The sequence below is a fragment of the Hemitrygon akajei genome, chromosome 20 (assembly GCF_048418815.1).
Source record: "Hemitrygon akajei chromosome 20, sHemAka1.3, whole genome shotgun sequence".
Classification (NCBI taxonomy): Eukaryota; Metazoa; Chordata; class Chondrichthyes; order Myliobatiformes; family Dasyatidae; genus Hemitrygon; species Hemitrygon akajei.
In genome coordinates, this window is record NC_133143.1 from 64,850,361 (window position 1) to 64,865,661 (window position 15,301).

The 15,301-nt window shown below is 39.1% G+C and overlaps 1 protein-coding gene across 4 annotated transcripts in view; it reads right to left on the reverse strand.

Moving 5' to 3' along the window:
• Positions 1-15,301, reverse strand: part of LOC140713876 (RNA-binding motif, single-stranded-interacting protein 3) — a 632,800-nt gene that overhangs the window by 310,229 nt on the left and 307,270 nt on the right. For all 4 annotated transcript variants that reach the window (XM_073024496.1, XM_073024497.1, XM_073024495.1 and 1 more), the window contains one exon: positions 10,674-10,765. In XM_073024496.1, coding sequence (XP_072880597.1) covers positions 10,674-10,765 — 92 coding nt within the window. The remainder of the gene's footprint in view (positions 1-10,673; positions 10,766-15,301) is intronic.

Genomic DNA, 15,301 nt, shown 5'->3' on the forward strand with positions numbered 1-15,301 from the left:
CAACTAGTCCGCACCACCCAATTACACCCATGTGACCAATTAACCTACTAACCCGTACATCTTTGGTATTGTGGGAAGAAGACCCACATGGTCATGGGGATAATATACAAATTCACCAAATTACCGGTAGTTTAAATGCAGATATACATGCTACAAATCTAATTTGTTTAGATACATTTAACAAAGTACATCCACCTCAGGAATTCTGTTAATTTAAAAATCCTGCTTTTATATATAATTAATTATAATACTGCAATTAAATGTGAATATTACTTCTCCTGCTTCACATGAGGATGTTTGTGTTAAATCAGATGAGAACCGATAAATACATTGTAAATACACCTAAAAATAAAAAATCCTGGAAATGTTCCAACAGGTCACGGACGATATGTGAGATGTGAGAATTAAATTACAACTGGACTTTGGAGAATTAGAAATTAATAGGTTGTAGACACAGAGAAAGTGGGGGAGGGGATTAGTGGGGACATGGAGAGTAAAAGAATAAGACTGTGGAAAGCTGGAGATGTTGAGGAGATGCTGGCATGTCACTAAAGACTTCAGCAAATTTCTACAGATATACCATGGGGAACATTCTAACTGGTTGCATCACCATCTGGCATGGAAGTGCCAAAACACAGGGATGGAGGAAGATGCAGAGGGTTGTAAACTCATCCAGTTTGACCAAAGCCTTCCCACCATCAAGAATTTTATCAAAAGGCCTCAGAAAGAGAGATTCAAACATTAAGGACCACCCACCACCTAGGACATGCCCCCTTCTCATTGCTACCATCAGAGAGGATGTACATGAACCTGACGTCACACACTCAACGTTTTAGGAGCAGCTTCTTCCCCTCTTCAATTTTAGCTGAACGGTGAGGCACTGGGCAGGGAGAATGGTGAAAGCCCAGAAAATCTCTACCACCTCTTCAACGGATTAGAGAAGTCCTGAACATGGCTTCTGAACTATTCCATTCGATAAGAAGCATCCGTCACAAGAGGAAAAGATGAGATTAAAAAATGCAAAAATTATTAATACACAATGTAAAGGGCAATGATTAAAATTGCATGTTACAAGTAAATAATAAATGCTGAAATAACCACTGGCAAACTCAAATCCTTCATACATAAATAAACATGAGAAATTCTAAAAATGCTGGAAATCCAAAGCAACACACACAAAATGCTGGAGCAGCTCAGCAGATCAGGCAGCATCTATGGAAATGAATAAACAGTCAATGTTGTGGGCTTAGGCACATATATATGTAGCTAGGGTGTCTACCATTTTGGCACAGTACTGTATATTGGTTAAAATAGGAAGGCGCTTCAGAAATAGAAATAAGAGTACTTAGCTTTGGATTAACTCAGTAGAATTACATGTTACTTGAAAACTAGAAAGAAATAAAATACAGTACTGTGTAAAAGTGTTAGGCACCCAGGATATATCAGCAATATCTAGCATTCTATGTTAATTTTGTTGTTTCTCTGTCTATTAGAGTGAATAAATGTACTTCACAGCTACAAGGGACAATTAACTGCTGCAGCAGCAGTAGGAAACACCGGTGTACAGGAAAAAAATGGACTTCTAAATGAACACCCTGGAGATAAAGCACACCATCAAGTAACCATAGGACATTATTCATTCCAACAATCCAGATGCAGTTATCATTGCTCAAACCTCAAGATTCTGAGTAAAATGCATAATATCTAAAAAATATATTTGAAATTTACAGCTTCACAGATATTCTACAGAATATGAATTAACTGAATTTTAATCATATCCTCCAGTCTTATCTTAACAATTAGATTCTTTTTTATTTTTCAGAATTTAAAAAAATTTATTGATATACAGCATGGAATAGGCCCTTCCAGCCATGTCGCCCAGCAATCTCCAGATTTAATCCTAGTTTAATCATGGGGCAATTTACAATGACAAATTAATCTACCAACCAGTATGTCGTTGGACTGTGGGAGGAAACCAGAGCACTGAGAGTCACGGGGTGAACGTACAAATTCCTTACAAGCTGTGGTGGGAAATAAACCCTGTCACCTGGACTGTAAAGCACTGTGCTAACCACTATGCCATAGAACCCATTGATGCCCATTCTAAATCAAAATTTGGAATATTGTGTTCCATTCTCATTGCCTAATTACAGGAAGGATGTGGAAGCTTTAGAGAGGCTGTAGAGGAGATTTACCGGAATGCTGCCTGCTTTGGAGAGCATGTCTTGTGAGGATAGGTTGAGCAAGCTGGGGCTTCCCACCCTCTGGATTGAAGGAGGGTTTGAGATGATTTAATAAAGGTGTACAAAATTAAATGAGACACAGACTGAGTGGACAGCCAGAGACTTTTTCCCCAAGGCAGAAACGGCTAAAACCAGGGGGGGATAATTCTAAGGTGATTGAAGGGAAGAATAGGGCAGATGCCAGGGGTAACTTTGTTACACAGGAGTGCTGAGTGCACGGAATGCCCTGCCAGAGGTGGTGGTAGAGGGAGACACATTAGAGAGCATTATAGAAACTCTTAGAAAGGTACAAGGATGATACAAAAGGGGAGGGTTATGTGGAAGGGAAGGGTTAAATTACCCTTAGAGTAGGTTAAAAGAATGGCGCAACAACTGTATTTACAATATAAACAGCACGAGAAAGTGGTAAACGTGTTTACAGTGCAGTGCAGTGACAGGGCAATAGATAGAGGGGGCTGGGCATGCAGCTAGAATGGTTGATCAGATTAAGAAACTTTAAGACGGAGTGAAGCTTTTGCTTTAATAGCCCTATAGCACTTTCCAGAAGGGAGCTTTTGGAAATGGCAATTAATTTAAACTGTTGGTAAAACGACACCTATCAAATCCATCAAGCAAAGATGTCATGACTTGAAGCGGAATAAGTAGAAAATTAATTGGGTAACTCATAACTAGATGCTTTATATCATACATTCTAATGTAGCAGCCTATGCCAAAAATTCTATCACCTCCTGTGGCACTTCAAAACTGAGAACAATGGGAAGCCAGTATTTTTTTTATTGCCAACCAAACACAATGAAGTTTTTCGATGAACTAATAGTGATAGCCGATGAGGGAAATGCTGGTGTTATGGAATATATAAAGTATGATCATGAAATGCCGTGACTTCAGGTGCAGTGATTCTCCAAAAAGCATCATCAGTATGGACAGGTGCAATTGATTAGACTCAGAACGTGAAACAAGTGAACAAGTTGTTGCTGTGGTGTTGTCTGTGGGAGGCAGAGATGTGGACATGCTCTGCCAAGAGCAACACCAAACTCTGACATGTAGCGCAACATGATGCTGTTATGTCTCATACAAGCATCCAGAATTAGCCAAAGGTTTAAAAAATACAGTCAATATGATCACTTCTTGCTAGCAGAGCTGGTCTGAGCATTAACGCTGTATTTATCACAAAGCAAAGCCTAAGGCTGGTTTGGATTCCTGATGTGTGTTTGATGAACACATTTTAGGAACAGCTTCTTCTCTGCCACCATCAGATTTCTGAACGGAAAATGAACCCACAAACGCTATTTACATATATATATATATATATATAAAACATAAGACTTGGCCTGAAACGGCAACTGCTTATTCCTCTCCATAGATGCTGCTTGACCTGTTGAGTTCCCCTACATTTTGTGTGTGTTACTCTAGATTTCCAGCATTTGCAGAGATTCTTGTGTCATATGTATTGTCCTCTTAAAGAGAAAGATAGGGTCGTATCATTCAGAAATATATTCCTTTCAGAATCATGTTTATTGTCACTGACAAATGTTGAAATGTTGTGAAATTTCTTGTTTGGAGGCAGCAAAATATATATATTTCTCAGTACAGTTGAAAGTAATTTTTAGGTATTGCAGTGGCACAGTGCAATAATTATAAATACATAAATAAATCAGATTCTGAAAGGAAGATACCTCCGACTGACATGAATCACTCTTTAAGAGGACAATACATAAACACCATTTGTCGTATAAAGAACATTTGTAAATAATTACCTTAAGTTGGCAACCAATATACTGTAAGTTTAATTTTGGTAACTACAGTAATTTAACCTTCAAATGCAGATATCCTGTCTATGCAATGTGAACACTTGCTGTGAAAGCCGGGTGATGTTCAAAGTAAATCTATTATCAAAGTGCATATATGTCACCATATACCATATTGAGTTTTATTTACTTGCAGGCATTCACAGCAGAACAAAGCAATGCAATAGAATCAATATAAAACTACACAAAGGATCTGAAAAAAAATCGATGTACAGGTTCTTAAGTGGCCACGTTGTTTCTTTACCCACTCTTCAGGCAACTTTACGAATTATTCAGAAACTACATCCATCTGTGGTGAAGGCAATGGCACACCAGAGATGTACAAAAATATTTAAGTGTGAACATAAAGAAAGCTTCCAGTTTCTGGCACGAGGTTGCGTAGGACAGTCATGGAGTGAATGTCTAGAGGGTGAAAAGCAGATCTGTTTGCACCCAAGATATATAACATATTTGTTCACTCAGCTGACACAGTCTAATGAAAGCAGATGTTCATGGAGGTGACTCAGGAATGTTTAAATTTTGCAATGTGAGAGGCTTATCACTCACCGCAAGAATGCAAAATTCATGTAAATGTAAGTCATGCTTTTTTGGGAAGTGGTTGTTGATTTCTGATAAGATATTTTTCTAAAAATTAAACAAATTTGATTGCAACATTTAAGAGAAGTTTGGGTAAGGACATGGATAGGAGGGTTATGGAGGGCTATGGCCCCAGTGCAGGTCGATGGGACTGGGCAGAACAATAGTATAACTTCAAAACAGTAAATATTATTCAAAAGAAAACAAGAGAGTTGGGAAATGTGAGACTCAAGTTTGTTCTTTAAGCGAGTCATGCACATCTCACATAGTGGCGTAATGACGTATGAAATTCACATATTTATACATGTAACTCGTAATGAGTTATTTAGATGAAAAAGAATACTTGATCAAACTGTATATATATATAGTTATAGTGTACACACACACACACACACACACACACACACACACACACACACACACACACACACACACACACACACACACACACACACACACACACACACAAATACTAGTGAAATATTAAATACAAAATGAAATCCAACCACTTCCCAGTTCAGGAACAATCTCTGGAATCCAACTCAATTAACATGGACTTTGTGCCTGCAAACCTGGTTCTAACATGATGACAACTGTCTCAGAATGGACCCAATGGATTCAAGTTAAGGGTCACAGCTTAGCTTTAAACATTTTGCAAGGTGTCTTTTCTTGGCAGAGAGCTATCGTTTTTATTTCAAAGTTCAAAATACAAAGTAGATTTTTTTTTAACCGAAGTCACCATAGGATTGTCCTGAAGAAGGGCCTTGGGCTGAAATGTCAACTGTTTATTCATTTCCATATACGCTGCCTGACCTGCTGACTTCCTCCAGAATTTCCTGTGTGTTGCTTTGGACTTCTGGCATCTGCAGAATTTCTCATGTTTATGAGATGAAATCCTTGAAAGTGAGTCCATAGGTTGTGGGAACAGTTCACTGTTGGAATGAGTGAAGTTATTCCCTCTGGCTCAGAAGCCTGGTGATTGAAGAGAAGCTGGTGCTGTGGTTATTGAGGTTCCTGTACCATCTTCCTGATGGCAGCAGCGAGAAGCAAGCATGGCCTGGATGGTGGGACCCTTGGTGATGTGTGCTGCTTTCCTATGACAGCACTCCTTGTAAATGTGCTGAGTGGTGGGGTGGGCTTTACTCACTACTTTTTGTAGGCTTTCCTAGTCAAGCACACATTTGATCCTGTTGTGATTCTAAGTCATTACCACATGGTACACGACAAAAAGGGGTTGCACCTCAAAGTTTAAGTGAGACATTGAAATGTAAGTTTAAGATGCACAAAGCAGGATTTGACATAAAGACCCAGATATTGACTTGGAGCCAAATGTAGAGCTAGGAATAAGGTTTGCAATTGTATTTGGGAAGGGATGAATTTCAAATGACTTTGGAAATATGGAGGCATGGAGCATTCCAGCGCAGGAAAAGGCCCTTTGGCTCATCTGAATCATGCTGACCAAGCTGTCTTCCTCATCTAGTCCTATTTGCCCGCATTCAGACCATATCCCTCTAAGCCAGGGGTTCCCAAACTGGGTCCATGGGCCCCTTGGTTAACGGTTGCGATCCATGACATCAAAAATGTTGAGAACTCCCTGCTCTAAACCTTTCCAATCCATATCCCATCCAAACTTTTTTTTTAAAGATTACAATTGCATCCACATCTGCCAATATTTCTGGCAGCTCTCTCTACCTTTTTCACACAGCTCTATGTGGAGAAACCTGCTCCTCAAGTCTTATTTAAACCTTTCTGCTCTCACGTTAAACCTGAACCCTCAAGTTTTAGACTCCCTACCATGGGAAAAAGACTGGGACAAACCATCTTATCTCCAACCCCTCATGAATACCCTTAGGACCTTATAACCCTCTCAGCCTCCTTCAGTCTAGTGAGAACAATTAATCACAAATCCAATCTCTCTGCAGATGTACTGTACACCACAAAATAATACCCCATCATTTTTTAAAATATTGGCAAAATATTTTTCTAGTTAATATACAGTTGAATTGACAGGCCAATCCCCTGATGGGGATGTGTATGACAACACTGAGGACTTGGGACAGAAGTAGAGAGGTGGGGTCAAGGCAGGAATTCAGATATTATGAAGAATAAATGTGAGGGAAAGGACAGAATGGGCTAGTGAATGGAGAGTTCATGACTGGTTCTGGTTCATTGTTGTTTATTTGGAGTATTGTGTACAGTTCTGGTCACCGAATTATAGGAAAGATGTCAACAAACTAGAGAGAGTACAGAGGAGATTTACCAGAATGCTACCTGGGTTTCAGCACCTAAGTTACAGAGAAAGGTTGAACAAGTTAGGTCTTTATTCTTTGGAGCATAGAAGGTTGAGGGGGGACCTGATAGAGGTATTTAAATTTATGAGGGGGATAGATAGAGTTGACGAGGATAGGCTTTTTCCATTGAGAGTAGGGGAGATTCAAACAAGAGGACAGGAGTTGAGAGTTCAGGGGCAAAAGTTTAGGAGTAACACAAGAGGGAACTTCTTTACTCAGAGAGTGGAAACTGTGTGGAACGAGCTTCCAGTAGAAGTGGTAGAGGCAGGTTCGATATTGTCATTTAAAAAAAAAATTGGATAGGTATATGGACAGGAAAGGAATGGAGGGTTATGGGCTGGGTGCAGGTCGGTGGGACTAGGTGAGAGTAAGCGTTTGGCATGGACTAGAAGGGCCGAGATGGCCTGTTACTGTGCTATAATTGTTATATGGTTATAAGAGGGGAAATAGGGTGAACCTAGGAAACTACAGACCAGTGAGTCTCAAGTCAGTGGCAGGGAAGCTGTGAGAGAGGATTCTTAGGGACAAAACTAATGAAGATTTGGAAAATCATAGCCTAATTCAGAACAATCAACTTGGCTATGAATCAAAATTCAAGATAGTTTATTGTCATTCCTCAGTACGAGTGTAAAGGAGAAAGATATAATTTTTACTCCAGATCCAATGTAGCATTAAAAACACAGTAAGCATAAATATAAAAGCAATACAATTATTGAATTTTTGTTATATGTCAATGTTGCTTCCCCACCAGCACCCTTGACTTTATCACTTCCTGTCAGAGTCATCTTATGTACAGTCCTGTTATACACAAAACTCAACCCTGCTTAATTATAAACTCCAACTCAATATAGAAAGCATCTCAACTGTATACACACTATACTACACTATCCAGCTGATTCCATTACAGGGAGGAGAATGGATCTTCAATCAAGTTGTAATTGCCTCAGCAATTCACTACCTCACAATGCTGGTCCTTTTGTTTTTACCACATTCAAGCCCAATATTTGTTAGTTGTTGTATTTCACTGCTACAAATGTCATTCCCACAGGAATGATCCTTTCTCCAGTATACGTTGTTAGCTGGATATCTGCAGACTTCAGTTTAGTACCTTTGAAATGCTTCTCAAACTCATTTTGTACAATGACTGAAACAGCAAAGTTAGTGTCCAATTCCATTTTAATAGATGTGCCACTTACTTCTGGTGTAAGCCATATTGTTTGACTAATGTTATTTTTCACATTGTATATCTTAAGGCTACACAGTCCTGCACCACTTACCATTATTAGATTTTTCAACAACAGTATGTAGGTTAATGATCTTTTTGACATTTTATCTTTTTCTCTTCCCTGTGCAATACATTTAATTTTTATCTGCCTCTCATTCACTTTGTATGTGTCCTAATCTGTTGCATTTTCTGCCCGTATTGCCTTCAAATCTGCAGTAGTCTGGTGTACGTAAGGCCCTGCCACAATGATAACACAATTTGTTCAGTCAGGGCGTCTTCTGTTGAACCATTGAAATTTTGTTCATGCTCACTTTCATTCTTGACTGCAACTCAATTGTGTCTCTTTACGTGGTTTCCATTGAAACAGCAATTTCAATGCTCCTTTAAATGTTTTTGAATGCCTCTTTGTAAGTTTCCAGAAACAAAATGATCTCTCAGTGCATCATTAAGCTCATTGCAGAACTAACAATAATCAGGCAATCTCTTCAATAGAGTCACATATGCTGAAATGGACTCCCCTTCCTTTCGATTCCACTTATGAAACCTAAAGCGCTCTGCAATCAACAAGGTTCTGAATGTTCCGGCATTACTTTCACAATATCAACAATACCTAGTTTGGTTGGAGCAGTTAAATTTCTCAGCAAACTGTATGCTCTTAAATCCAAAAGACTCCACAAAATTTGTACTTGTTTCTGATTGGCTATTTCATTTGTTCTAAAATACTGTTCAATCTGTTCAGTATATATATTTCAGTTATTGTTTGTGTAATCAAATGAGCCAATCTTTTCAATGTAGCTAACTACTTCTGTTCGATTTTATTATTATTATTGCCCAGTATTCACTATTTATGAACCCATGACTTCTTCCATTTTCTTTTCTGACTCAATTGTCTCCCCTTTTGTGAAGAAAATGCGCTGCTGCAAAGAGAAAAAAGGGCTATGCTTCTTTTAAACTTGAATGTCCCACAGCTAGGTAGTCATTTCAGGTTCATTTTTAAAATACATAAGTGACACTGTTATAGACAATAGGTGCAGGAGTAGGCCATTTGGCCCTTCAAGCCAGCACCGCCATTCACCGTGATCATGGCTGATCATCTACAATCAGTACTCCGCTCATTTCAACAGATGCTGCCCGACCTGATACGTTCATCCAGCTTGTTTGTACGTGTTGATTTGACCACAGCATCTGCAGTGTACTTTGTGTTTAGTACCCCGGTCCTGCCTTCTCCCCATATCCCTTGACTCTGCTATCTTTAAGAGCTCTATCTAACTCTTTTTTGAAAGCATCCAGAGAATTGGCTTCCACTGCCTTCTGAGGCAGAGCATTCCACAGATCCAGAACTCTCTGGGTGAAAAAGTTTTTCCTCAACTCCTTTCTAAATGGTCTACACCTTATTCTTAAACTGTGGCCTATGTTTTTTATGTTTTATCTCTAAAACATAAAACTAATTTAAAGGAAAAGGCAGAGTCTGAAATGTGAGTCTAAATTCATTGCACTTTAAGCAAGGCATGCATGTATCACATGGTGGCATGATGACGTATGCCATTTACCTACTTTTACATATAACCCATAACTAATTATTTAAAAAAACAAAGAATGCTTAATCAGCAGCATATTTACAAGATTACTCAAATATTACTGAAATTTAAAATACATAACATGCAGGAAATGACAACAAACAATTTTGAAGCTATATGAAAATTTACATTTTCACTGTTACAACTTAATTATTGCAAATGGTAATAAAAATAACAAATAGTGTGCAGTATTGAAAAGAAAGGACTGTTCTTTACTTCATATGTCATTCTACTAGGAAACCTATTCAAATATTTAATCCATGACTCCCAAAGATAATTGAATAAAACTCTACATTTGGTCTATAATAATCTTTCAAGCCTAGTTTTCTATTGACAGGTCCAAGGCCTCACTAGCACAGGAAGCAATATGCTCAAACCAAAATTTAGAACACTGTGATATACAAGACTGGTTTGAGTCATAGAACACTACAGCTCAGAAGTAGATCCCTTCAGCCCATCTAATCCACACAGAACTATTAATCCACCTGGTTCCCTCAACCTGCACCTAGACGATAGCTCTGCATACACCTCCCATCGATGTACCTATCCAAATGTATCTTAAACGTTGAAATCGAACCCGCATCCACAACTTCTCCTTCCAGCTCATTTCACACCCTCGGCACCCTCTGAGTGAAAAAGTTCCCCCTCATGTTCCCCTTAAACATTTATCATTGTATTTACATGAGGTGCTAATTTACAACTCTACCTGTGAATGGAAGAAGAGGTAGTTATGTATACTCATCACCAACAAGTCAAACCAATGTTTTATAAAAGTACATTGATATTAATGATAAAAAAATATTTAATATTGAGTGAAAATTAACTGGTTGCTTAATTAATTGGAAATATTAACCGGTAACTTCTTTAAACCCGCATATTGTTATTATGCATCCCTCTGGTAAAGTAACGCTGCAATGCAGGAATAGAAATGGTTCCTTGTCATGAGTGCTCACCTTTGCCATCTGGGCCTGTACTCCACTGGCTTTGAGTGACGCCACTGCCTTCTGTGCAGCTGCGGGGCTGTCAAAGTCTACGAAACCATAGCCTGCAAAACAGTTACATGATCAACGTCAGGGACGTGCACTGCATCCAGCTGAAGAGTACTGCAACAAAAGAACCTTGTGCTTGACTCAGTTCAGATTAGCATGAGTCTTAATAACAATAAAAATAATAGTAACGCACTTATTGAGCACTTTTCATACAAATGATGCATTTCAAACTGTTTTACAATGAGATGAAGCGCAAATAAAAGGCATAACAAAGCTAGTTAAAAGCAAGGTTAAATAAATACGTTTTGAGCTGGGGTTTGAAAGTGTCAACTGAGTCTGCATCCCTAATAGTTTTAGGTATTGAATTCCACGGTTAAGGAGCATAGTTCAAAACAGTTGACTTGCCAATTACCTTTTGGAGGAGATTGTTTACATTTAAGAGATTGGCGGAAGAAGACCTGAGAGCTCGAGCAGGATTATAAAACGAAAGTGATTCTGTGATGTACTCTGGACCAGACTATTCAGAGTCTTACCGGATTTGTCCCCCTATTCTTAAATTATATTCAGTTTAAACTGAAAAACCTGTGGACAGGAACTAATCTCATCGAAATTCAAGCATTGTTTGCTGGCCAGAAACTAAACCATCTTGACCATGAATAATTGGTTGAAAACCCTGATTTAATGAATTAGCAATAAACGTTTGACTGTAATCTTATCCTGTCAATGTTTTTTTTTAAACTGAACGCACTCCCATGTTGCGCTTTCATGAGTGTAGTAGTTACTTGAAAACAAACCAAAGCCACTCAGAGATGAAGCACTGGGGGGTTGACACTAAGACATGCTCTCCACAAATAACAAAGTCCTAAGTCAAAGGAAGATCTTTAATTGAGAAACCAGCAAAGACAAATTATCTTGTCACAATAAAGTTAATGAAACTACGCTAGTGATACAATGAAATAACCAGTCTAAGCATATTTAAATTTACTTAAGCCAAGTGTTCTTAAGTGTATTTCAGTGACGAAATGAGATGGCCAACCAAAAAATATTATTCCCCCGACTTACTCCCTACCCTAGCCAGACTATAAACTAACTAAAGACAGAGCGTGAGCACGTAACTATACTCTTCACTTCTACCACGGCCCAACCCATGTAACAAATTACCCGTAATAAACGCACAACACAAAATACAATACAGACAGGCAGAAAGTAGATACAATATGGAGAAGCACGCTCCACTTCACCTGTTATGTTAGACTGGAATTAATCACTGCATGCTAACTGAGCAACAGGGGAAACTCCTCGTTTAGTGAATTAGAGGAAAGAATTACCTGCAAAACTGGCAGATTCTTATAATTGGTCCCAAAGCCCATTCAATAATTTAATATTAGTGAAGGGTCTAAAATAATTCAGGCAAATTTTACGTATCTTATTTCACTGTGCATACAGTCACTAGAAGACATTCAAACACAAATACAAAATACAGTAGTGTGAATGCCAAAGAGATACTTCAGAATTAGAACTAGTATCAGATAGAACCAGTATCAGTATAGAGTCAGGTTTGGTATCTGTGACATACGTTGTGAAATTTGTTGTTCTGCGCCAGTGGGACTTTGCAATCACCATCATCATCATCATGTGCTATAGTGATCATGTTCTTGGCAAATCTTTCTACAGAAGTGGTTTGCCATTGCCTTCTTCTGGGCAGTGTCTTTACTAGACAGATGACCCCAGCCATTATCGATAATCTTCAAAGATTGTCTACCTGGTGTCAGTCTGTCTGCTGGAAATCCAGAGGAACTCAACAAGTTAGGAGCATCTATGGAGAGAAACAAACAGTCAACATTTCAGGCCAGGACCATGAGTCTTGATGAAGGGTCTCAGCCCAAAACATTGACTATTTATTCCTCTCCATCGATGCTGCCTGACCTGTTGATTTCCTCCAGCATTGTGTGTATGACGTGCAAATCAAAAACACAAATCTCAAGAGATTCTGCAGATGCTGGAAATCCAGAGTAACAAACACAGAATACATGACCCAATGAGCCATGCCACCCAGTAACCTACCTAGTTAACCCTAGCCTCTCACAGGACAACTTACAATGACCAGTTAACCTATTAAACAGTATATCTTTGGACAGTGGGAGGAACCTGGAGCAAACCCACGTGCTCAAGGGGAGGAACATACAATAAATAAATAATTTGGAAAATTATAATAATTATAGGGCTTTCACAGTGAATGCTAGGGCTGCGGAGTATGTTGTAGAACAGAGGGACATTGGAGTACAAGAAATTAGAGTACAGTTCATTGAAAGTGGAGTCGCATGTAGTGAAGAAAGCTTCTGGCATGCTGGCCTTCATCAGTCAGGGCACTCAGTATAAAAGATGGGGGTCATGGTGCAGTTCTACAGTCTGTTGATGAGGCTGCACATGGACAATTACTTATTGCTTACCTTGCTGTAGGGAAGACATTATTAAACTGGGAAGAGTGTTTGTTTCTCTGTATCCACTGGCTTCTCCATGGTATATACAAACAGGAAGTGATAATTTATGATTTTCCCCCATTTCTTGTGGTTCCACATATAGGTCACCAAACTGACCCTGTCACCACCCTTCTGCTCTTCCAGGATTATCTCGTGGCCCTCGTTTGACTTAATTTTCTTCTGAAGAGTATACCTCCATCCCTGATACACTTCAAGAGGATTAGCTTGATTAAAGCTGCATCTACCAAACATATGGCTCTTTTTTCCCTGATCAGATCTTCAGTCTCTCTAGTCTCTCTCAGAACCTAATCATGTGAGTCCTTTAGGAGAAAATCTAAGAATCTATCACACAAACAATAAAACCTCATGTTATACACTATAAATCTAACATGTCCTCCTCTAAAACCATGATGAGGCCAAATTCTGGTTGGAAGAGTAACATTTCATATTCCTTTTAGTAACCTCCAACCTGATGGCATGAACATTGATTTCTTTAAAGTCTACCAGTCTGCCAATAAGGTTTATCAGGATGCTGCCTGGGTTAGAGGGCATGTGCTATAATGAGAGGTTGGACAAACTTGGGTTGTTTTCTCTGGAGCAGCGGAGGCTGAGGGGAGATCTGATAGAGGTTTATCAGATTATGAGAGGCATAGATAACGTAAACAGGCAGTATCTTTTTCCCAGGGTTGAAATGTCTAATATCAGAAGACATGCATTTAAGGGGAGAGATGGTAGGTTCCATGGAGAGGTGAGGAGCAAGTTTTTATGCAGGGAGTGGTGTGTGCCTGGAATGCACTGCCTGGGGTGATGGTAGGAACAGTAGAGACTTTTAAGACACATTCAGATAGGCACATGAATGGTTTAGATAGGCACGTGAACATGAGGAAAATGGAAGGATGTGGATATTGTGTAGGCAGACCAATTAAATTAGTAATAAAATGGCCAACTAAACCTCTTAGTTGTAAGTTCAGTTGGCCATTTGATTACTAATTTAACTGGTCTAGCATGAAGGGCCTGTTCCTGTGCTGTAGTGTTCTCCGTTTGGTAATTTTTCCACACACCCTTCTACTTTTTCACATTCCTCATTCTGGTTCCCTTTGCACCACTTCTCTCCTCCTCACTTGCTTATCACATCCTTCTGGTGCCCTTTCTCCTTTCTTTTTTTTTCCATGGTCCTCTCCCATCAGATTCATTCTTCTTCAGCCCTTTGCCTCCTCCACCTATCACCTCCCAGCTTCTCACTTCATGCCCCCCCTCCCCTACTCACCTACTTCCCCCTCACCTGGTTTCACCTATCACCGACAAGAAAAAAAACCTGCAGATGCTGAAAACCCAAGCAACACACAAAAAGTGCTGGAGGAACTCAGCAGGCCAGGCAGCATCTGTGGAAAAAAGCAGAATCAATGTTTTGAGCCAAGATGCTTCAGCAGGACTGGAGAGAAAAAGATGAGGAGTCAAACCCCCGACCTTTTCATTCTGGCTTCTTCCCTCTTTCCTTTCCCGTCCTGATGAAGGGTTTCAGCCGGAAATGTCAATTGTTTATTCCTTTCCATAGATGCTGCCTGATTTGCTGAGCTACTCCAGCATTTTGTGTACTTTGCTAAAAATGTGATCATGTTGGTACTGACACGATGGAATATAATGTATACATATAATGTTCTTCTTAAGAAACACTGACAACACTGATATATAGTCACTCCAATAAATAATACTGTGGATAAAACCACGAAGCATTCTCTTTTGTAAAGGTGATGTGCATTCTATGAAGAACTACAGAAAATATTACCTAATAAAAAATGAAAACATCTTCTGTTCAAGCCTTTAGGCAACCAATTTAATTAAAATGTGAGATCTGTAGGTCCCACTTGTCATTTAACAACATTTTTTGACTAAGGGAGTATTTGTTAAGGAATAATTGTAATCTCTGGTTTATTCTCTAGCATTACATAAAATATAGCAGCAAATCTTTCCAGCTACAATGTGAAAATAAGCACATTCATCCATGCGATAATTTAAGTGATATTGAAGGTTTGAGCAATGACTCTACTCTTTCTAAGCAGACACAAGGAAAAATATCAGCTTCTAACTGTGGAACTTGCAAGGATACTTTCC